The following is a 25,195-nucleotide window of genomic DNA, read 5'->3' as shown; positions in this document are numbered from 1 at the left end:
CTCGATAGTAGCCTTGGACATAAGGGACATAACACTCAGCAAGCAATTGAGACAAATGCCGATTAGGGCATGTATCCCCTTGACTTTCGGCTATCAACGCCACCACACGATGCATGATCAACCATCCCCCTTCTTTAACGTTATTTTCACGAAATTCGTAAAATAGCGTTAAAAACCATGATAAACACATTTCTTAATAATCAAGTGAGCAGCCTTAAAGAAACAAACACATTGTCAAAGAAGTATGAATAATACGACCATTCGATACGCATCCCAACAAATCAACCCTAATGACCATGGACTACTCGCCAGGCATGCAGAAGTAAACTACCATGTAAAATCTCAAGCCCTTGACTAATCAGTAACTGTTCAAGTTGGACCACTTGAATAATAAAAATATCATGTGGGTTGGGAGCATATTGCAGGAAAATATACATAGAACTCCTATGCACAGAGAACATGAATAAACCTATCTCTAACCTTATTAAAAAAATATCAAATATATGATAGGCAAACAAGATGATATCTAGAAAGTAAACACTGCAATAAATGCAGAAAAGATTACCATTCTCAATATTCAATACGCATCCCAACCCCTTTCAGAAAACGCTCCAAGGTCTATACCAATTTCTATAACAGTACGCTCCAAGTTCTATTCTGTTTTCCACAATTTCACATCACCTGATCGACTTGTAGTTGCAATCAATCCGGCTTCCGAGGAACAAGCCAGTGATGAGATAAAACCGCTAGTAGGCATCGCGAAAATCCGTTTACTGCGACGAGCGAAATCCCACATGTGAACATGCTGAAACACATTTACACATACATAGTGAGTGAATAAATATACTTGGAAAAAACATGCTGAAACACATTTACACATTTACCGTGTAGGAGCCAATCAACAACTGAGGGCGGGTACTATGGAACACACATGACTCAAACACGTGGCCTTCGGAATCCAATTGGTAACCACACATCCAAGCATCCGTTGTTGATGTCCAAATCCGAGCATTTCGCTGGCAAATAGAAGCCAGAAATCTGCCAGTAGGGTCCCAAGCAATAGATTTTATGGTGTCATCATGTCCCTGTATAAAGAAAACGTTAAAAACATCAAGAAATGAGGAAAGTATGTTATTAACTATATGATGAGGTGCATACCCCTAAAATGCGTTTACTGGTTGCATCAATCTTGCCAGATTGAACAAACACAACCACAACGTTTTTTCCAAAGGCAACAGCTAACAGATGGCTGTTCGGTTGGAATCTGAGTTGTTTTATTATGCCCTTTCCGACCTATTTCCAAAAACAAATACAAACAATAAATGACAGATTTCAGCACAGGGATAACAACACAATAGTATGATCATTAACAAAACTAACCTCGGATGAGCAAATGCGGGTTCTCCGTCCCATGTCCCATAAAAGTAGATTACCTTTGACGTCACCGGAGCATAAGACATTTGGATTTCCAGGCATAAAATCCACGGTCGTAACTGAAACAGAATGACCTCTAAGACCATATAGAGGTTCCCTAACCTGAAACAAAACATGAAAAGTTACTACAACATGAAACGAAAGAACAAAAAATAAAAATCAAATGCCTTACACTAGTTGTATTGAAGCAGTGGATAACAACGTCAGAAAAAGCCGCTGCAAAAACATAAGATTTCGGTTGGAAACGGATGTCGACGATGTTACCAGGCAGATGATGCATAGCGGTAGCAATGTGGCTACGTGTTTCAACACTCCAGATCGACAGCTGCAGGCCGGTTCAAACTAGTTAACAAAATATCATTATCAATGGTTTGTAAAATAAAAAAGGCATGTTTGACAAACCGGTGCTCTTGCTCCGCCATAAGCTAAAAATTTGCCATCCGAGGAGAAATGGCAGGCATTAACCCTTGCTGTCGTATCTTGAAACACAGTACAAAAAGCTCGAAGCGAAAAGTCTGCTTTATACATACAAGTAACATGCATTAAAAAAAAATAAGTAAAACTCTATGGAAAGGAAGGAATAAAGAAACAAACAAACAAACCTTGGCTATCAAGCATTGAAGGGCCAACACCATGGGATTGTGATGAACTTGTGTAAGCTGCACTTGAGCATACGATGTCTTTATCTCCCAAGCTCACAAATGGCTGCTGATCTTGAACATCACTTGATTCTGGCTGATCGTGCGGTTCAGAGACTACGTTGACCTGAGATACAAAGACAAAAAAATTAACATGTGCATGTATGTTTGCCAAGGGATAGATAATCAGACGGACGAACCTGGCTAATCATACCGCACAGACAATACCAGAAACGTTCTAGTAATCCATCGCAATCTGAAAAAAAAAGAACTCGTTACAAAAACGATAAAAACTAAGAACTATTACATTGTAAGTAAAATAAGAAATGCCAAGTACCTTGTGCATTCTCTTGAACATGAGCTTCTACAGAAAATACAGCAGCCGATAGGGGAAAACCATGCGCCCACATGTACTGTAATACGTGTCTATTGAGCCTTCAAAAAAAATCAAAAATATTTACGCATATTGGAAGTAATTCACTAATATAACACATGGGTTTTATTTTGGATGTAAGCTGCATGAAGTTTGATAAGTGGGTCAAGTCAACTTTGTCAGTTACGTTTCAGTTTCTTTGTTTCAGTATTTTCCTTTAGATAATGGGTCGTTTTTTAGTAGTGGCGTAGTTGAGTACGTGGGTGTCAGGTTCGTTTTTATGCAAGTGTCCGCATTATGTTTGAGTTGGTTAGTGTTTTGTGCCAACAATCCGGTATCAGAGCTGAGTTGTAAACGGAGAGTCTGAAGTTCATGGCAAATAGCAGTGCACCAGGCACGGAGAGCTGAGCCCTCTAGCCGACAGAATATCAGGGTGATTCAAAAGTAAAAACCGTAAAGTTAAAAAGTCTTATGAGGGAATTTGAAACTCTTCAGTTAAAAAATTACATCTTCAATATAAAATAATTTGTAAATATTACTTTAAGTGGAACTTATTAAATGGATTCATGAAACTCACCGAATCGTTCTCAACGGTGTAAGTACAAAATCATCAACCAACGCCGGCACTTCCTGTGACATAAACTACTTGTTAGGAGCTGTTGTACATATCATCTATGTGAAAAACCAGATTGGTTTCAAGTAATTACCTCTTCGGGAGAGAATATTCTTACAATCTCAGGGATTGGTAAACAGTAGTTACCCCACCCGGCCCACCAGACTTCTAGCAACTCTGGATGATCTGTAACAAAAAGTAAACACCTTTTTTAATAACAATAATAAGATAAAACCGGTGCTAAACGGGTCATGTACACAGGTTGATGGGTTCAACCCAACCCAATCCGAACCTGAATACTTTAGACGAACCCGAACCCAAAAATCATACCATACATATACACCCGAACATGACCGAATTTTTGCAGGTCAACACGAAATTTTTTATTTTTTAATATTTTTTCACAAATAATATATTAAAATTAAAAGTTGCTAAAAAAATAGAACTGTATGTAATACAATTGCATTTAAAATATAGAATTTTATGTCAAAATTCTCTTTTTAAGTTATAATTTTGGCATAAAATACACACTCAATTTAATTTATGACATAAAATATATCGTAAAAAATATAGTATAGCATAAATCAGTTAAACGGGTCAACCTGCCAACCCGACCCATTTAGCCAAACGGGTTCGCGGGTTCAACTTGAAACTGACCAAACCCGTTTAGACTAAATCCAAACCTGCGAATTTCGAGTTAAGTTCGTGTCGTGTCAGAAATTCACCATTTTCAAGATTAGTGCGAACTTGTAGAGATAAGATTATTCACCCCAAATATTCTAAAAACATTTATATTATCAATAAAACCCCATTGTTAAAAATTGCAATTCCATAGGAACATTTATTTATCAATTCTATATAAGATTTATTTATAAAAAACATATAATTATCAATTTCATGTCAAGAACAAGATTAGTACTTTCAAGATTCTATAAAACCCTACTGTTTCATGTAAAGAACAACATTAGTATTTTCAAGATTCTATAAAACCCTATTGTTTCATATCAAGAACAAGATTCTATAAAACCCTATTGTTATAAAACCATAATGTAAAAAATTTCATAATTACAAAGACTAAAGGAGTAAATCTTTGAAAAAGAAAAAGATTCAAAGTGCAAAACCCTTAAACTTTACCTGGAACTCTTTCATTAACTGCATTGCTTTCAATGCCAAATGTGTCAGCGGACATCGAATAAGATCTTCTCTGCAAGTAGGAAAAAATGTGGGAATTGAGCCTCCTATCATCCATGTCTAAGATTCTTGAAAGATTATTGAAAGATTTGACAGAAGGTGTTTGTTTTAGAAGACAAAGGTGACTGAAAGTAGTATTTATAAAAATAACATGCATGTAAGTGTGTATTATAACAATAGGGTTTAATTCAAACAGCATGCAAGTATTAAAACACCCAACGCTCATTATTACAAGAATCTTTCAAATATATTTTTAAGTTCAAAATAATTATCTTTTTTACGTAGAAATATATTTTTCAAATGTTAAGTTAAAACCCAACGTTCATTTTTACATATTGTAAATATTAATTGTACTATGTTGTCTTTAAAATGAACTTCGTAAATGTTAAATACTTCATAATATAAAGGTTTAAAATGAACTTCCGTAAATGTTAAAGACTTCATAATATAACAAAGATATATACTAAAAGTAATTAAAATGATAAAGGGCTTTTTTTAATAGTAAATAGTTTTTAGTTGGGTTTAGTTAAACAATAACAATAATAATAATAATAATAATAATAATAATAATAATAATAATAATAATTATTATTATTATTATTATTATTATTATTATTATTATAAGGTAAAAAGTTTGTTTCCAAATAATACGTTAATCCCAAAAAGATTTGAACTCACTTTACAGTCTTCCTAGGTTTTTATTCCACAAAAGTCACCTTAAAAATAACTTCTTCTATCATATTAACTAGCAATTAGAACTGTCTGTCGCAAACATCGAATGGAATAGTCCACGTTAAGGCCGGAGGGTGTGGGGGCACCACCCCCGCCAACTCATCATCTATAGCGCCCCGGGGTGCTATACCTCCACACCCTCGGATTTAAAGGGGGGCGCTATAGGAGGGGCTCCATCATGGTAACGAGGGAGAAAGGCTTTATCAGGTGGGGCCCACTTGATTTAAACCAATGAAATCTTTTTTTTTAGTTTTGTTTAATAGGGGGCTCCATCCACACCATGCAAATTAAAGGGGGCTCCATGGCTGAGGTGGATCCTAGGTGGCGCTGACGTGGCCTGATAAACGGTGCCGAGTGGAAGGGCCGTCGCTCAACGAGCCCCTAGGGGGCTCCAACCACACCCTCCAGCCTAAGTATATGAAATTTTCAAATAATAGTAGAAGAAGTAAAAATGTAAAGTGCAAGGGGTAAACGCAAAGTTTAAAAGTTGAGGGGGTTGTGACGGAATTCAAACTTGTGGGTTAAAAAGGCAAGTTGTCCTAAAAAATTGTAAATAGAGTAATATAAAGATGTAATTTTCAAGAGTGTAAATACAAAGTAATAATACAGGGGTTAAAATTAAAAGTTTTTAAAGTGGAGGGTATTGCCATTGAATTTCTGTTTTAAGTTGTATGAGAATATGTTCGTTATTTATTACAAATGATGCATGTTTTAATGTTCGTTACTTACTAGATTCACCAAACAATGCATGTTTTCATGTTGGTTATGAAGATGAGGATGATTGTTATATTACCTTAATAATAACTTCTGTGCTTTCCTCAGTCAACATTAGTGAATGACTTTCACCTGGGAACAACATTAAAAATCAGATTATTTAAATTTAATGCAACTGCAAATCATTGAAATAGGAGGAATATTCACCCACCTGTTGTGTGACTAGGGAGGCTTGGCAAATGTTGGGTCAAACCCGAAGCCGACCATATGAGGATGAGTCGCATGGAAAGCTGTCTGTACATTGTTTGTATTAAGGGTGTCGGGTCGTGGACCGCCCCGACTCTTGCTCACCCCAAGCTTTGCTTTGACTTTGTCATGAACCAAACCGGACGGAGACCACATAACTGCATTATCGCTTCAGTTGTGAAGAATTAACACGGTTATTAGCAACATGAGCTAAATAGTATATTTAAAAAAAAGACATATTCTAATAATATAAACAAGGTTTAAAAAAACGGAAGCAAGTTTCGAGGTGTTTAAGCCTCGAGACGAACCGGGGCGGAATTAAAAAATATCTATCTTTTAAAAATAATTAAATTCATCAAAAACACACGTAAAAAGAAATAAATTGCTTGAAATTGACACAAAAAGTCAAAAACATTACTATATCTTACAATTTGGGTAGCTCTTAGCTACAGTGTAAAAACTAGGCCTCAGTTAAGACTTAATTACAAAATTGGCACTCTTTGGTTCTGAATGGTGGACTCTGGTTTTTTTTTAAATTCCTTTTTTATTACTTTGATGTAGTTTGTGGCCTTGGTTTACATTTTTACTTAGCTAAGCGTAAAAACTAGGCCTTAATTAAGACTTAATTACAAAATTGCCACTCTTTGGTTCTGACTGGTGGACTGTGGTTTTTTTTATTACTTTGATGTAGTGTTTGGCCTTAGTTTACAATTTCACTCCATATTTTTATATTTAGCTTTTCCGCATTGTAAGTTTTTTCTTTAATTTAAAGTTTCATCGCTATATATGAGTTTGTCTACGTTTTACGTTAGCTCACAATATAAGTTTGCGTTTGTTTTTACCTACGTTTGACGTCACATGGTGCTACAAATTCGAGTTTTTGTTTTATGATTTTTCCAGTTTTGATCGTTGTTTGCTTACTACATAGCATGGTTTACGATCCGCAACACGGGGGTTAAACACTAGTTAAAAACAAATATCAAAAACCCCTGAGGCGCAGCTCTGAGGCGCACATACATTTACAATATAAAACCCTAGGGTGTGAGCCTTGTTGCGCCTCGTGCTTAGGCGCAAGGCACTTTTTAAAACCAAGCCCCCCTCCTCCCAGAACTTATGGTAAGCTCCGCCACTGATTAGTGGGGCACTCAAACTTTAAAGCCGAGCTTAAAGGCTTGGGCAGGCTAGCAAGCTTTTGATAAACATATAAATAAAATAACTATTTTAATATGTAAAATTATTTAATAATAAGTATGCAATTGATAGTACATAAAAAAGCAGCAGCTAATGATATTGATATACTAAGAATGAACAGGTGTATTATGCAACAATACATGTAAGAATGAGGAGATACATACCTATGAACAGCAGTAATCCCTCCAGATCCAAACATCATGGAGCTAATTTCTAACGCTATCAGCCCACCTCCATTAGCTCGTTGTCGGCATTCTAAACATTTCGATCGTTCAGGGAATAACATCGGTTCCGGCGTCTAGGTCAAAACTTTCGCTGCGTGGTGGGTGGGTTACCTTATTACATATTTCATTCATGGCCCAGCCCAACTTGCATTGGACCGACCCGTCTATATTTTCTAACCCAAATGTATTTGCCTCAAGTTGCTTTGAAAAAGTAATCAAGTTATATCCCTTGTCTAAAATTGTTTTCTTTTTTTTTTTTAAATCTAGTTATCTAATGGGATTCTTGCGTGCTTCGTTACAGGTTTTCGGCCATTATCAGCCCGGTTCATTACAGGTCCAGTAGATTGTAACCCATAAAGATGAATACACGTATCGGTACCAGTGTTTTTTGGTCGGTATTGGTTTCGTTCGTTACGGTACTGGTATGGATTTTAAACCCACCTCATTGTTGAAGATGCTTTTAGTAGAGTTCTTACGTGTGTTATGCTCTTAGTACTCGTATGCATACACAAAAAACGGGGTATGCAAATTTCTGGTTTAAATGTTTGGAACCGAAACTCGTGCATGCCCTTACCTAAACTTTTGCTCTTGTGTGGTTTGATATTGCTTTGGTTTAAATGTCCATTCGATGTGTTAATAGTACAGGTCGAGATCCACTTTAGAAGATCAAGAGTTAGGGTGTAAGGGGTGCACCCCTCATGAGATTGGAGAGAAATTTCCACCCACCCAGTCATATTGTGTCATTTCATTTCCCCTCTCATTTTTCCCCTGGCCCAAGGGGTGGTTTCCCCCACACAATTAAAAAAAAAGACATGATTGGTTGAATACTACTAGTGGGCCCCACCTTTACACCCTCTCCCTCCCCCTTCCCCGCATGCGGCAACCATTCACCTATTTCAACCTTCCCTCCCCCTTCATCGTGCGGCAAAAGCCTTAGTCGGCACATTCACCGTGCGACACTTGGCTTCCCCGCGCACCTCCCCGCGAGCGCCCCGTTCCCCCTTATAGATAGATCGAGTCAAGAGTTAAAGAAACATAAATTAGAAGCTCTATTGAGAACCAAAGGGCCTTTGGCCTACCGGTATCAAGGTGTTGGATAAGACTTTGTCTTTCCATGTGGTGATGATTCAAATCCTATTGGTAACAAAAATTTGTTTGAATAAAAAAAGAGGCTCTGTTGAGAAAAAATGAAAAGAAATAGATCAAACGCATCAAGATGAACACTATACATCTATTATTTTTTCTTTTATTCTCCTCCACTCGACTCAGTTGCAAACTTATTATTAATATTATTATTATTATTAATTATTAATATTATTATTATTAATATTAATAAATATTATTATTATTATTATTATTATTATTATTATTATTATTATTTTATTTTATTATTATTTAATATTAATAGATATTTGGATCGTGGTTTGTTCTGATTGACCTATTTAGGAGGCCATCCCCCTTTGAGACACGTATCTTCACTTTTCATCTCCTTTTTAAACCTCAGAAGAAGAGAGAAGGAAAAAGGGATAGAGAATGACGGTGACCACAGGATCACCACCGTCACACCACCACGACGGTCACCGCTTGGTGTCTCTATTTTATGGGTTTCTTGACAATGTGGAAAGACGTCTCTGTTTTGTGGGTTTCTTGACAGTGTGGAAAGACGTCTCTGTTTTGTGGCTGTTTTGTGGGTTTCTTGACAGTGTGGAAAGACACGGTTGTTGATCTGTAAAACTTGGAACCGACCGGAAAGACAGTACGGTGGGATGGTTCATATCCAGGCTATTGGACAGAAGACATGTCTTTTCTTTGTCTCTTTGCCGATGACCAACCACCCACCACCAGAGAACCGACGCCGCTCAATCGTCTGGTTCGTTCATGTTCACTTTCTTCTATCTTTATTCATGTGACAAAATCACAAAATTTGCTATTTTGAGGTTTCTTGATCTTGCAAACCAAATTTTGGGTTTGCTTGGATTTTATTTTTTTGTAAGTGAAATCTTTGGATTTGTTTTGCATTGGCGTTGAGTTTTCAATTTTGGGGTAATTTTTTACTACCATTATTGAAAATTCTAGGGTTCGTGACACAGAGACTAGAGACTCTATATACATATAAAATAATCTTCAATTAAATTATATATACTGGGTTCGTGACACAGAGCCTAGAGAGCCTAGAGACTGTATAGTAGTGTATACATATTAAATGATGTTCAGTTATATTATATATATATACTCAATTAATGGAGCAATGGAAATCAATAGTGGTTTTGGTCTTGGTTTGTTCTGATTGAATTATTTGGGTGGTCATCCCCCCCTTGAGATGCGTATCTTCGGCGGATTTCGGCCATCTTGGCGACGACGAGTGTAAACATAAAATCTTTGCTGATGTTGTAAGCGACGAGAACTTGGATTCTTGTGAGGTTTTGGCCTTTCGCCTACCCAACGATGATGGTGGCTTGCTACTTGGTATGGCAACTCCGGTTGCAACCGTAGCACCACAGAGCGGGTTAAACGACGATGATAATCTCTTTTCGGATCTGAGTTGTGATGAATTTATATGTATGACTCTAAATCGGATGTTGATGTTGCATTGGCGTGGCATGTATGGATATTGTTTTATATGGGTTTTTGTTGCTTCCTGTACTTTGAGAACATGAGGAACATGAACATTGTACCTGAGAAAGAAAATTAAATAGGCTGTGATGATATAAGAAAATCCATCTATCTTTGTTGTTTTGGCTTGGCAATGTGATGATTTGCAGCCACAATGAGGTAGTATATTTGAGCCTACGAAACACATCTAACCAAATCGGATGTGTTCATGTTGGAATTTTACTATTGATGATGTTGTTGTTGGTGCTTCCCTTTAATAGATTGATTTGGGTTTGTTTGTTTTTATCAATTGTGTTGCTTTATGTAATAGGGACTTTTGGGGGTTTTTGTTATGGGTTATATTGAAATAAATAGTTTTAACATGTTTTAGTTAGCGTCTTTAGTTGTCGACTTTTTTGGGGCAAATTGTAACAGAGAAAATTGAATGGGCCGTGATGATATAAGAAAAGTCGTCCGTCTTCGTTGTTTTGGCGTGGCAATCTGTTGATTTGCAGCCATAATGAGGTAGTATATCTGAGCCTACGAACAAACGTCTAAGAAAACCAAATGTGTTCATATTGAAAGCTTACTAGTGATGATATAATTGTTGGTGCTTCTCTTAGAGAGATTGATTTGGGTTTGTCTCTTTCTATCAATTTTGTTGCTTTATGTTATCAAGATAAGTGTGGATGCTAAATCATGAGACGGTTACCATCACCACCCGCGCTGCACTATCATCACCGTGTACGGCCTATTTACGGTATGTCTTTTATGCTTCAATAACTAAACCGGTGTGTTCCATTTATGATTAGTTATTTAAATTTTAATATAAATTATATTGTTTGTAGCTAATATTAGAGTTATGGATCCTATGAGAAAATCCAAATGCGACCTGTAATCGTAAATCATGTATCAGAATCAGACGAAGTGGCCGCAGTTCGAAGCCATCAATGGATGTGGCGGTGGTTACTATAATCAAGTGTGTAATTGAGGTAGTATCAGACACTATACACCACCGTTTCCATTGCGGTCACCCCTCCTTTTCTTTATCATTGCTTTTATTTATGTTTCACTGTTTGATGCTTCTTCAGAATATCCACCTTTGTCGCCAACTAATTTGCTTTGAAAGATTGCAAGGTAGTGTGGTTTTCATTTATCATTTGCTTTTAACTTGTATTTTACATGGTTTTGATTTATGATTTGTTTGCAATTTGGGTTTTAGATGTTGAGTTAGGGGCACATATTTAGGCACACCTGGTATAAATTAGTTATTATTTCTGGAGAGTATCGGAGTTCATCTTTGAAGCACAATTATTATCTTCCCGTCCGCTTTGACGCGTTTCATTTGCAGACCAACTATGCTCTTTATTATATTCCCGTCCGCTTCAACGCGCTTCATTTGCAAATAAACTACGCATTGACGTTAGCCGAATATGTGAACAGGTAAATGCATGTCTCGTATGGGAATTTTATATGAATATCATAATTGCTATCTATTCAAAGTACATATTATAAAAAAAGATCTAAGCAAGTATTTGGGTTATTAGTGACCGATTATTTCTCTTTCTCTATTCCATACAGGATCCCTTGGGCTTGCAGAGTTGCAGGTTCTGACTTCTATATACTATGTTTTTGTTCACACCTAAACAGCACAACATTGATTTTCTTACTACATGTATGGTGAATAAATATTGGTTAATATTGTAATGGATCTACAATTGGGAGGTGTATAATTATAGCTCTCAAGGGTATCATTGGTGCCCATGCTTCATGCATGTAAGGTAGACTGCTTGTAATATAATGGTATTGGGTGTTTAGTCAGCAACTTTGGGTTCATGTTGGTCATTTGTTTTTACGGATCATGTTATATTGGGTTCATGTGTTGTAATACCGGGCTACTGTAAATTGATGAGTATAGTGACTCTCAGTGTATTATTAATTTAAAGACATAAAATCACTAGATTATTTGGATTGCTGAAAGTTGATATGTTTCAGATTGCAACTTAGCCTGTAATCGCCATCCACCTACAGAGGCTGGAATGCAATCTTGAACTATTGGAAAAAGTTTATTGAATAATTCGGTTTAACGTGCCGCAATGTGTGCGAGGTATTATACTAGTTCAACATAATTTGACATACAAATTTCTACTCAAAATATATGATACACGTAGATGTCTCTTAGGCCAATAAAAGAAGGAATTTTGATTTCATTAAATATGTCTAAAACCTACTTTGAACACCACTTGATTCAAATATACCAAATGAAATATGTCGTTTGTCAACCCAACTAGTGAAATACCCCGCGCTGCGCGGCGGGGAATTCGAACGTTATCGATTCGCTTTGTTTTGTAACGGGATAAGCATGATACCCGTTCAGTTCGTTACTTACCGGTGTTTTACCAGTAAATATCGGTACCATACCGATTGGTTATAAAAATTACAAATTTAGAAGCAGAGAAAACCACGTAAAAGTAAAAAGAGAAGAAGGAATAAATCACGGAAAATATTATTAAGAATAATAGATACTCAAACTTTTATTTAGCAGCAGGTAATAAAAATTTTTCTTTTCCATGAAGGGTTTCGAATCCGAGACACTCACTATATTTGAATGTTCATACAACCACCTAAATTGCGAAAGTTTTTCTTAATAGTTTTGCGCAATAATAACTATAATCTATACATATAATAAAGTAAACCAATAGGGGACACGTGTCATTCATTGGAACTATCTATTTTGTTGTTTTCCCGCCTCTTTTCCCTCCTTAATTATCTCCTACTTAATTATAAATACATATTTTTATATAATTAAATATATCCATTATCTCCTCCTTAATTATCTCCTACTTAATTATAAATACTTATTTTTATAATTAAAAATATTCATTATATAGATATTAATAAATGATAAGACTAAAATTCAAAGATATATAAAAATAATCTATTCACTTCACATAAAATTATCTTTAAATTATATAAAGAGTTAATTACATACTTTCTGCAAACCACAGGAACTAACTATATAATTAACTCTTATATAAATAAAATATTAATACATGTGATTTTCAGTATTTAGGTACTAATAGTTTAAAATCACCTTCTAGGGTATTAACTTTTCATTTTGTAACATTTGGACTAACTGTGTAATTTTTTTAACCCTCTCAACCTCACTTATTTACATGACATATATTATTCCTATATACTTTTGTATGTTCTTTTAGCTAAGAAACATCTGAATAATCTATCTATATAATTAATACAAATGGATCGTTTTGTCAATCAATATATTGATTAATATAACGGGTTATTTATTAATAATAATTTCAATGATTATTGCTCTATAATTATTTTATTTCTTTTTTTTTTGCTTGTCTCTTAGATATTTAATATTTTTTTTCTTATATCTGTCTGTAAAATTCTTAATGGTTCCATTAAGAGGTAGCCTCTTAATGACCATTCAGAGGCTACCAAACAGCCCCTAAGTAATAAAAAAGTTACATCTTTAAAAACCCGTACATTGCAAGATTGAATAACCACGTGTATTACATGACTTAAAATACGAATAATGTAATCAACTTTTTTTTTGAAAGGCAAATAATGTATTACATGACTTAAATACGAATAATGTAATCAACTAACACACACAATTATCAATATATGTTTTTAGAAAAAAAAAATGAACTTTGATGTAACATTTTACTTTGTTTTTTATTTATTATTAAGTTAAATTAGATGCTTGTGTAATGAGAATGTAGAAGAATGTGACATGTGATTACTTATCATTCAGAGGTTACCTCTTAACCATTCAGACTTGAGATTACATCTTATTCATTCAGAGGTTTTAAACCATTAAGAGGTAGCATCTGAATTGTCATTAAGAGGCTACCAAACAGCCCCTTAGTATATAAAATTATATTTATTCAGCCCGTGTAATACACGGGGTTCTAACCTAGTATATACATAAAGCGGAAAAGGACAAAAAAAAGAAAATAAACAGCAAAGCAAAGAAAAACGATGGAAAAAATGTAAATTTAAATTGAGGGCAAAATCGTAATTTGGTTGGAAGGAGAAAAACAAAACTAATTACAAAACTGTAAATCTAAACCGGGCAAAATGGTAACTTTGAACCGAGGGCAAAATTGTAAATTTTGGATGTGTGCAAAATCATAATTTTATTTTGAACTGTGTGTAAAAACGTAATTTTGAACTGATGGCAAAATCGTAATTTTAAAGCGGGGATAAAATCGTAAATTGATTGGGCCAATGAGGGAGTTCCAGGCAGTTGCCTCGCACTATGCCTCCATCTTGTGTCTGTACTTATACAATGGGGAAAAAATCATAATTAGACTGGGAAAGCAAACAAAACTGATGAAAAAATGTAAATTTAAAATGAGGGAAAAGTCGTAATTTACATGTGTGGAAGAAAACAAAACTAATGACAAAACTGTAAATTTAAACGGGGCAAAATCGTAGTTTAAACCGAAGGCAAAATTATAATTTTTCACTGGGGGCAAAAGCATAATTTTTGGCTAAAATTGTTTTCTTTCTTTTTTTGTAATCAAGTTATCTATAGTGGGATACTTGCGTGCTTCGTTACAGGTCTTCGGTCATTATCAGCCCGGTCCATTACAGGTCCAGTAGATTGTAACCCATAAAGATGAATACACGTATAGGTACCAGTGTTTTTTGGTCGGTATTGGTTTCGTTCGTTACGGTACTGGTATGGATTTTAAACCCACTTCATTGTTGAAAATGCATTTAGTAGAGTTCTACGTGTGTTATGCTCTTAGTACTCGAATGCATACGCGAAAAACAAGGGATGCAAATTTCTGGTTTAAATGTTTGGAACCGAAACTCGTGCATGCCCTTACCTAAACTTTGCTCTTGTGTGGTTTGAAATTGATTTGGTTTAAATGTCCATTCGATGTGTTAATAGTATAGGTCCATATCCACTTTAGAAGATCAAGAGTTAGGGGGTGGTTTCCCTTAAATCATTTTTTTTTTTAAAAACAAAAAAAGGCATGATTGGTTCAATACTAGTGGACCCCACCTTTACACCTTCTCCCTCCCCCTTCCCCGCATGCGGCAACCATTCACCTATTTCAACCTTCCCTCCCCCTTCACCGCGCGGCAAAAGCCTTAGTCGGCACATTCACCGTGCGACACTTGGCTTCCCCGCGAGTGCCCCGTTCCCCCTTATAGATAGATCGAGTCAAGAGTTAAAGAAACATAAATTAGAAGCTCTATTGAGAACCAAACGGCCTTTGGCCTACCGGTATCAAGGTGTTGGATAAGACTTTGTCTTTCCATGTGGTGATGGTCCTGCTGCTGATGGTCCCCCTCGCATGGGACCTTTTCCTCTTCCTCTAACTCTGGGAGGCATTGTAGGTGAACTTCCTGTTAAAACAAGAAAACAAAACAAAATAAAATATAAACGGCAAAGGAAAGTTAAGGATAAAGGTGAAAGGTTTGCTTTTTTTTTTTCTAACAATATTTTTTACATCTAATTTTGCATTTGTAAGTTGAACTACATACAAGTTATCTCAAGTAACCAGAAAATAAAGTCGTGATATGTCGAAATGATATCACGTGTTTTACATTGATCGAAATTTATAAAAATGAATACCAGTATTAGTATCGTTATTCCGTATAGTTACAATACATACAATTCTTTATTTTGAATATAATTCCATATTCAAAACAAAGTATATTGGAATGTTGACATGTATTTAGTTTTCTTAATAAAAAAGTATAAAAATGAAGATTCGTACCAGTACCGATGATGTTCGGTCAATATTAGTTTGGTTCATTTCGTTTCAATAAAAACTTATGAGTAGTACAATAAATAATTACACAAAACTTGTCTCTTGTAACCAAAGAAATAAAAAAAGAGTGTTTTACATCAATCGAAAACTGTTAAAACAAATACCAACACGGTTTCAGTAATACCGATACCAATGTTTGATTGGAATCAGTCTTGTTCTTTTCATTACTGGTGATGTAACGATAAGTTGTATAGCTTACGCAACAATAAATACATTATTTTGAATACAACTCTCTTTTCAATAAAATTTACATTAGAAGAATGTTGAGAAAAAATATACACAATTACGTATTTAGTTTACATTTTTACATTTATTTATTAATGAAAATCAAATTAGATAAAAAAAATGAAATAATGTTAGAAAAATAAAAACAACGAACGACGTTGCAAATTGTATAGTATATAATATAATATAATACCAAACTAACCTAGAATATTGTCTATATGTTCAACAACGAAACAATGAAATAAATGGGAGAGATAACCAACTATTATTCACAAGTATAATCAAACCGAGCAATTAACTGAAATATGTAGTTCGGTTTTGGTTTTGGTCTTGATTTTGGTTTTGGTGTGCGACATAAGTATATAACCAATAACCGAACGGGTTATTAGACTAATAAATAATGTTTTTGTACATGAGGCCATGTAACTGTTAGATATTATCATACTAGAACACCCAATTAAAGATCAAGCATCCATATATTTTGATCACATATGCGGGAATAAGTAAAACTAAGTATTTTATTGAATCAATAATCGACAACAAATGGGAAAAAAAATGTTTACATGTTGTGTATATATACGTGTGATGAACCACCAGTTAGAGTCGAACACCAACCTTTAATTTCATATCTAACCACCACCACCATCTTCAACTTCATAGCAATGTTTTAAAAACCGGTAAATATCGGTCGGTTATACCGGTATTACCGTTTTCGGATTTAAATCCGGTTCGAAACACTCGGTAAGTAGGAGAAACGGCATCGACTTTGTACTGCCCGTAAAATCCGGTATACCGGTTTGAATCGTTATACCGGTACCAGCTCAGGTCTATTTTTGGGTTAGGATTTTACTTTTTATCGGCCCATCTTCATGTTTATTCTCAATTTTAACCTAACGTCTTATAATTTTTTTTATCTCCATCGATCAAAATTCAAATCAATCCATCATTCGTGACTTGATCCAGACTTCCATCACTCCATCATTCGTTCCAGATTTACATCTACATCCAATTTTGGATTATTTTTTGAGTTGATGGTGTAATTTATGGAGTTATACAGTTAACTAGTCAACCCGGTTGAACCCCCCGATACAACCCGGTTCAACCGTGTTGAAAATATTCGATGATATTTTACAATTTCATTATTTCTAACATCGTTTATTCCATCTGTTTAAATGATGACTTGTTATTGGTTTGTTTTGTGTAGGTAAGTGGGCCTTGTTGCTGTTCTCGGTTTGGGCTTGGCACAAGGATCTGGGCTTACTTTATGGATACAGTTGTTAAGTGAAGATATAACAAGATCATTAGTGCAGCATGGATTCAAGTTGTTATAACAACTCTCCTGGATATCCGGGTTCAAGTGTTGGGTGTCTATAAAAGACTTTGACCCGTATCAGTTTCACACACACACACATATATTTTGTGAGTTCTGTCCATTCTCTCTCTTAGGGGCGATTAGGGTTTCTTTTGTGAGTTTTGTTCATTCGCAGAAGTTGTGGCTCTTGTCTCAGTTGTAAAGATCATCATGTTGATCTTTAGAGAGTATCAGTGATTTGTATTTTCGGTTCTTTGTAATCTGTGTTTAGAATATTCTGTTTTGGGTATAAATCCTTCGGTTTGGGTATTCTGATTTTGGTGTATTTTGATACCATAAAGTTCACATGGTATCAGAGCTTTATTAGCTCTTGTGGTCTAGTTGTGGTTAGGGTTCTTTCCACTTTGTTTCCGATGTGATTCGATCTTGTCGATACTGTTCATCTGGGATCTTGGTAGATCTCGAGTTGCCGTTTCCAGATCTGTTAAAATCGTCTGTCTCGAAATTTGTGCTGTATTCTTGAAGATCCTTTCTCTTAGGGTTTGGGTTGTGTCAGATCTGTGTGGATCTGAGGAGTTACGAAAAGATCTAAGGAGGCTTGGTGATTTGTTTAGTCTGCCGGGTCCAGGATCTTGGTGCTTCGATCTTGTATTTGTGACAAAGCTGTCAACACCGATTCAGTGGGTTTTTTTCTTGAAGTGCGTGCTTAGTGAAGAAATTTGGGGTTCTTGAAGGATTGAAACCCTAATATAGGGTTTGTGGTGCTGTTGCAGTGATTCGTGTTGGTCTTTATAACCCTAGAAGGTTATAAAGCAAACTGACCGGATCTGTGTAGCTGTTGGTTTTCTAATCAGTTCTTGTAGCCCTAAGAGAAGGCTGCAAGGCTGATTTGCAGGAGTTATACGCACCCCCTGGTGAGATCATTCCTTGATTTTCTTCCTTTTATTTTTCCGTTCCTGCATTTAGGCATTTCTGTTGCCGGACTAGTTGGGCCGGTCTTGATTGGGACACAGGAAGGGTACATCCTGTTGCATTTTATTTGCTAGTTGTTCTGATTGTTATTTGATTCCTTTCTCTGTGTTTCTTGTTGTTGCTGAGTTTTAGATTGTGTCTAGGTCTGTCGGGCTCCCTTGATAAGGCTTGCAGAGGCACCTTGAGTGATGAACCTCTAATCTGGTCCCTGTCAAGGTTTCGCCCTGTTAGGATTTGTTTTGCTGTGATTATTTTGTGCTTTATAGTTGCAACTTTCTTGTTGTTATTGCTTCTTGATTGTGTGTTATAATGGTTGGTGGTCCAGTTGTCACAAGTGGTGGCTCTGGTCCTAGTGATCCACCACCTGAGACTCTTGTAAGTAAACTTGATGCAAGTGATCCTTTATACTTGCATCCTTCTGATTCTAGTAACTTGACTATTGTTTCCATTAAACTGAAAGGTTCTGAGAATTACACAATTTGGTCTAATGCTATGCAACTTGCTTTACAAGTAAAAAACAAATGGGGATTTATTGATAAAAGTTGTGTTAAATCTGAAAATAATGAAGTTCTTGCTAGGCAATGGGACAGATGTAACTCTATAGTTTTAACTTGGATTTTAAATTCAATCAGTGAAGATTTGTATATGGGGAATGTTTTTTCAAAATTGGCTTGTGATGTTTGGACAGATTTAAAGGAAACTTATAATAAAGTAGATGGATCTGTTGTTTTTGATTTGTATCAGAAAATTAATTCGTTTAGTCAAAATGGATCTAGTGTGTCTGAATACTATCATAAGTTGAATGTTATGTGGGGACAGTTAGATCAGATTTTGCAATTGCCTGCCTGTTCTTGTAATGCTGCCAAGGATTTCAACGATTTTAATCACATGATAAAATTGATGCAGTTTTTAATGGGTTTGGATAATATGTATCAAGGGGTTAGAACTAATCTTTTGATGAAAGAAACTTTACCAACGGTTAAAGAGGCGTTTGCTATAGTTTCTAGAGAGGAATCTCATAGAAACTATAGCGGTGGTAATAAGAAAAATCCTAATATATCTTTTGTGTCTAAAGTTAGTCCTTCAGTTGAGTTTAAGAAAACTAATAAAGTCCTAAATCAAAACTTAAAATGTACTCACTGTAATAAGGTTGGGCATACAGTTGAAAAATGTTTTGAGATAATTGGATATCCCTCTTGGATGAAACCACCAAGAGGGAATCAAGGGAAGAAAAGTAGTTCTAGTAATAGTTCTAAGGTGGATGAGTCAAGTGTTCCTATTACTGCTTTAACTTCTGATCAGTTGACAAAGTTGCTTAGTTTGATTACTGACAGAACACCTGAATCATCACAGAGCTGTAGTGTTTCAGGTGGGTTGTTTTGTTCAACTGTTTTTAGTTGTCCTGTTTATTCTTTCGGTCATGATGTGGGTAGAGGTTCAGGTTGGATAATAGATTCAGGGGCTAATAATCACATGGGTAAATCAGAAACAAATTTAACTAATTTTATTGATGTTTCTAATCTTAAAATACAAGTAAAGCATCCTAATGGAACTAATGCATATGTAACTAAGATTGGAACATATAAATTGGCTGATGGTGTGGTTTTACATGATGTGTTTGTTGTCCCTGAATATAGTGTTAACCTAATTTCTGTACATAAATTAGCAAGAGATAATAAGTTGTTTGTTGGATTTGATGAACATAAGTGTTATATACAGGACCGTTTAACAGGGAAAATCCTGATGATTGGTAGTCAACTGCAAGGTTTATACATGTGTGGTAATACTTTTGTGACTAATGTATCTATTGTGAATGCTTCTGTGTATAAACTCTGGCATTCTAGATTAGGACACCCTGCTGATCAAGCCATTAAAATGTTTAAAGACACCTTGAACATTTCAATTGAAGGTGATCATGGCCCTTGTGATGTATGTCATAGGGCTAAGCAGCATAGGGAACCCTTTCCTTTAAGTGAACATAAGAGTTCTCAGTTGGGAGAATTAGTTCACTTGGATGTATGGGGACCTTATAAGGTTGCTAGCAGGGAAGGTCATAGGTATTTTTTAACTATAGTGGATGACTATTCCAGGGCTGTTTGGGTTTGTTTAATGAAGAGTAAAACAGAAGTCTTTGAGAATATTCAAACTTTTGTTAACATAATTCAAACACAATTTAAAAAAGTTGTCAAATGTTTCAGAAGTGATAATGGGTCGGAATTTGTTAATGGTCAAATGTCACATTATTGTAAGCTCAAGGGAATAGTTCATCAAACAACATGTGCCTATACCCCTCAACAAAATGGTATTGTTGAGAGGAAACATAGGCATTTGTTAAATGTTACTAGGGCTTTATTTTTCCAAAGTAATCTTCCTGTTAGATTTTGGCATGAGTGTGTACTAACTGCGGCTTATCTTATTAATAGGACTCCATCTTCTGTTCTATCTGGCAAGACCCCTTATGAATTACTTTATAATTTCAGTCCCTTCTTAAATCATTTAAAGGTGTTTGGGTGTTTGTGTTTTTGTACAAGTTTAAATGTAAGTGATAAACTAAGCAGTAGAGCTGAAAAGTGTGTTTTTATTGGCTATTCATATGAGAAAAAAGGTTATAAATTGTATAGTCTAGATACTAAAGTAGTATTGTTTTCAAGAGATGTTAAATTCTATGAAACGATATTTCCTTTTAAGGAAAAAACTGTTTTTGATAAATATGATTCAAATCCAATAAAACACATAAACGCTCTAAATTTTTTTGACTTGTGTGATAACTCAGAACCTGAACACTTACGAACTGTGGATGATCCCGATGATGATAGAAGGGATCAGGGTGAGTATGATGAGGGAACACATGGTTCTCAGCAGTCAGAGATGCCTGAAGCTCCTGTTGACATGGCTGATGCTCAGCAACCAAGTGAGCCAAGTGCATCGTCTGACAGGGCTGAACGTGTGACTACCTCAAATGATGCTCAAGAACCTTCTGAGGGAGACACAATAGGACCTGAGTTGTCTAAATTACCCAGAAGGTCTACTAGAACTTCTGTCTTTCCAAGTAAATTTGATGAATTTGTTGTGAATAGTAAAGTTAAATATGGAATAGAAAAGGTTATTAACTTTTCTAATCTATCTTTTGAGAATAAATGTTTTGCTACTATGCTTTCTAAGAGTTTTGAACCTAGGAGTTATAAAGGAGCTGTACAAGATCCCAATTGGATCAATGCAATGAATGATGAACTTCATGCATTGCATAGAAATGATACTTGGGAAATTGTAGACAAACCTAAGAATAGGAGCATAGTAGGCTGTAAATGGATATATAAAATAAAGTATAAGTCGAATGGAGAAATAGAAAGATATAAAGCTAGACTTGTAGCAAAGGGGTTTAGCCAGAAAGAGGGAGTTGACTATGAAGAGACTTTTTCTCCTGTTGTCAAATTAGTCACTGTTAGATGTGTACTGTCTCTAGCTGTTCAAAACGGCTGGAAACTGTTTCAGTTAGATGTAAATAATGCTTTCTTATATGGTGAATTAAATGAAGAAGTCTACATGTCATTACCTGAGGGATATCAATCGTATGATGTTTCTAAGGTGTGTAGACTGAAAAAATCATTGTATGGGCTGAAACAAGCCCCAAGAATGTGGAATGAAAAGTTAGTTGGTGTCCTAATTGATTGTGGTTTTGTTCAAAGCAAATGTGATACATCTATGTTTATTAAAAGTGCAAATGATGTGTTTGTTGTACTTCTTGTATATGTTGATGACATAGTTGTTACTGGTAATTCTGTTGTTGAAATTGAAAAGGTTAAACAGAGTTTGAAAACTAAGTTTTTGATTAAAGATCTTGGTATGTTACAATACTTTCTTGGGATAGAAGTGATAACGTGTACAGATGGTATATGTTTGTCTCAAAGAAAGTATTGCACTGATTTGTTAGCTGAGTATGGGATGTTAGGATGTAAACCTGTCAGTGTTCCATAGATCAAAATCATGTAGTTAACAATGTGCTTAATAGTAATACTGGTCCTTTAACAAACATAACTGGTTATCAACAATTAGTAGGAAAACTAATCTACTTGTCACACACTAGGCCAGATATTTCATATGCAGTTCATGTGTTGAGTCAATATATGCATAGCCCTACTGAAGGGCATTTGAAATTAGCGTTTCATTTGTTAAGGTATCTTAAGTCTGCTCCCGGTAAAGGGTTGTTATTCAGCAAAGGTGGACCGTTTGAGTTAAAAGCGTTTGCTGATTCAGACTGGGCTAAATGCTTAGTTTCCAGGAAGTCCGTTACAGGTTTTTGTATTTTTTTAGGTAATAACTTGGTGTCCTGGAAAAGTAAAAAGCAAACAACTGTTTCTAGGTCCTCGGCTGAGGCTGAGTATAGAGCTATGTGTGCTACTGCATGTGAGACAGTTTGGCTTAAAAATTTATTAAGTGAGTTGCAAGTAGATGTTAAACTTCCTATTAATGTGTATTGTGATAATAAAGCTGCAATATCAATTGCAGCTAATCCAGTTTTTCATGATAGGACCAAACATTTTGAGTTGGATCTATTCTTTTTGCGTGATCTAATTGCTAAAGGTACAATAAAATGTGTTGGAGTAAGATCTGAGAGTCAGGTTGCTGACTTATTTACCAAAGGAGTTTTGGTAAAAACGCATCAGTTTCTGTGTAATGAGTTGAAGCTTTTTGATGCGTTTAAATGATGAAATTGAGGGGGGGGGGTGTTGAAAATATTCGATGATATTTTACAATTTCATTATTTCTAACATCGTTTATTCCATCTGTTTAAATGATGACTTGTTATTGGTTTGTTTTGTGTAGGTAAGTGGGCCTTGTTGCTGTTCTCGGTTTGGGCTTGGCACAAGGATCTGGGCTTGCTTTATGGATACAGTTGTTAAGTGAAGATATAACAAGATCATTAGTGCAGCATGGATTCAAGTTGTTATAACAACTCTCCTGGATATCCGAGTTCAAGTGTTGGGTGTCTATAAAAGACTTTGACCCGTATCAGTTTCACACACACACAGAGATATTTTGTGAGTTCTGTCCATTCTCTCTCTTAGGGGCGATTAGGGTTTCTTTTGTGAGTTTTGTTCATTCGCAGAAGTTGTGGCTCTTGTCTCAGTTGTAAAGATCATCATGTTGATCTTTAGAGAGTATCAGTGATTTGTATTTTTGGTTCTTTGTAATCTGTGTTTAGAATATTCTGTTTTGGGTATAAATCCTTCGGTTTGGGTATTCTGATTTTGGTGTATTTTGATACCATAAAGTTCACAAACCGGTTAAACCATTTTTGTGCGTAATCTGGTATGATTAAAAAACCGGATTTTAAAACATTGCTTCATAGAAGTTTGGTAAGTATTCATAACCCAAACTCAAAGACTTTGATGCTTATGGTTGAGTTACAAGGGTTATAACCATGCAAAAATCGAGTATTTGATAATAATCAACGAAAGCTATTGGTACGGTCTGGGGAGGTGGAATGAAGGTCAGTGGCGGATCTAGAAAATCTTTTTAGCGGTAACGTTTTATAAAAAAAAACGGTAACGAAATCAAAAAACGTCAAAGTTTTCCACACTACTGCCGGAGCGCCAAGCGGTAGCGGAGGCTACCCCTTCCCCTAAGGTAGGTCCGCCCCTGATGAAGGCAAACTTTACATCTATTCCTACGATAAAGATGTTGCTTTTAGGGAGACCTACGACCCCAATAACATACAGTAGAAAAGTAACCAGGCCTACAAATATAGTAATAGAGAGCTACTAAGAGCAAAACTGACGGAGGGGTACAATGTAACATACTAAAACAAAAACTTATATATAAAATTATATAACCACATATAGACATGTAACCTTACATGAGCGTCCTTCTTGGAATGCACGGAAAGGCCTAGGGGTTCCAAGATATTGATGAGAAAATCTAAGATTATTAGATACGGGGAAAATCTGTCTGGTTTGAATCTCAAGCAATGGCAAAAGGTTCGAACTCTAATCGATAGCTAGGTTCGTCTATAAAACTTGTTTACTTTGTTTTTGAAACAAATCTAATGAAATAAAATACAAGATTGTGGTGAAAGGAGTATGCTACCTTCGTTTTATATATTCCTCACTTTGGCACAAAAAAAGACAAAATTGCAGTGCATGTCCTTTACGTTTACATTAAATTGCACCGCACGTCCTTTATGTTTAAAAGTTTCAGTGCACGTCTTTTACGTTTATTTTTTGTTGCAATGCACGTCTTTTACCATAAACCTAGTTAGTTTTCTTAGCTAAATTAAACACATGCCTAACACATGATAGGCATAATAGTCATTTTAAGAAAATAATAATGAAGTGTATAAAAATCTAACCCTTATTTATATTGGAGCCTTTAAAGTCAACAAATCATGTCATTTTCATAAGAAAATGCAAAAAAGAAAAACAAAAAAAAAAAAAACAAAAAAATCAAAGAAGATCAAATCATGACTAAATAAATCTTAATCAAACATAGTAGTCACAACATAACATAATAGCACCCAAATAATTGATCAAACTATTATGACAAAATACATCCCCAAATGACCAAAAATCATAATTAGCAAAAAAAAAAAAAAAGAAATTGTATAAAACCTAAGGAGCAGGATCAAATACAAACCATATTTCGCATACAAACTGTAAGAACCATTTAAAAAGTGTCACGTGTCATCCAACCAATTATAGAGAAATGATAAAATAATATCCTAAATAATATCAATTATATTGAATTCACTATAAATATGTTAACAATCAATTAATTCTTTATTTTGGTATTCTTTTTGTTTTCAATGTGCTGATTAAAAAAAGTGTTGATAATTCAAATATGTGCTAAAATCAATTATCTTGATTAATTTTCATGTGCTAATATAATTCAAAAGTGCTACTTTTATATATGTATTGTT

The 25,195-nt window shown here is 35.2% G+C and overlaps 1 protein-coding gene and 1 long non-coding RNA gene across 5 annotated transcripts; one reads left to right on the top strand and one right to left on the bottom strand.

Moving 5' to 3' along the window:
- Nucleotides 1-484: 484 nt before the first annotated feature.
- On the bottom strand, nucleotides 485-7,497 carry LOC110910370 (transcriptional corepressor LEUNIG). Of its 3 annotated transcripts, none has more exons than XM_022155040.2 (15): nucleotides 7,297-7,497; nucleotides 5,907-6,099; nucleotides 5,775-5,827; nucleotides 4,193-4,262; nucleotides 3,153-3,244; nucleotides 3,023-3,075; nucleotides 2,410-2,507; nucleotides 2,273-2,328; nucleotides 2,037-2,199; nucleotides 1,837-1,949; nucleotides 1,607-1,759; nucleotides 1,381-1,536; nucleotides 1,159-1,293; nucleotides 885-1,085; nucleotides 485-805 (listed from the first exon to the last, which is right to left on the bottom strand). In XM_022155040.2, the coding sequence occupies exons 2-15, from the start codon at nucleotides 5,995-5,997 to the stop codon at nucleotides 653-655; spliced, it is 1,587 nt and encodes a 528-aa protein (XP_022010732.1). In that variant the 5' UTR covers nucleotides 5,998-6,099; nucleotides 7,297-7,497; the 3' UTR covers nucleotides 485-652. The 3 variants fall into 3 exon arrangements, with proteins under 3 accessions (XP_022010732.1, XP_022010731.1, XP_022010733.1); XM_022155039.2 differs by having other exon boundaries at nucleotides 5,907-6,110; nucleotides 7,297-7,453; XM_022155041.2 differs by having other exon boundaries at nucleotides 2,410-2,498; nucleotides 5,907-6,110; nucleotides 7,297-7,453.
- A 1,330-nt stretch (nucleotides 7,498-8,827) lies between these two features.
- LOC110910371 lies at nucleotides 8,828-11,782 on the top strand. Of its 2 annotated transcripts, none has more exons than XR_002576078.2 (6): nucleotides 8,828-9,226; nucleotides 10,628-10,708; nucleotides 10,797-10,940; nucleotides 11,040-11,085; nucleotides 11,171-11,391; nucleotides 11,530-11,782. It is a non-coding gene; the product is annotated as an uncharacterized LOC110910371 (long non-coding RNA). The 2 variants fall into 2 exon arrangements; XR_002576079.2 differs by lacking the exon at nucleotides 8,828-9,226 and adding an exon at nucleotides 9,237-10,473.
- Nucleotides 11,783-25,195: the final 13,413 nt, after the last annotated feature.

Source organism: Helianthus annuus, chromosome 15 (assembly GCF_002127325.2).
Source record: "Helianthus annuus cultivar XRQ/B chromosome 15, HanXRQr2.0-SUNRISE, whole genome shotgun sequence".
NCBI lineage: Eukaryota > Viridiplantae > Streptophyta > Magnoliopsida > Asterales > Asteraceae > Helianthus > Helianthus annuus.
Note: the sequence above shows the minus strand (reverse complement) of the source record. Positions and strands in the feature narration are given on the sequence as shown.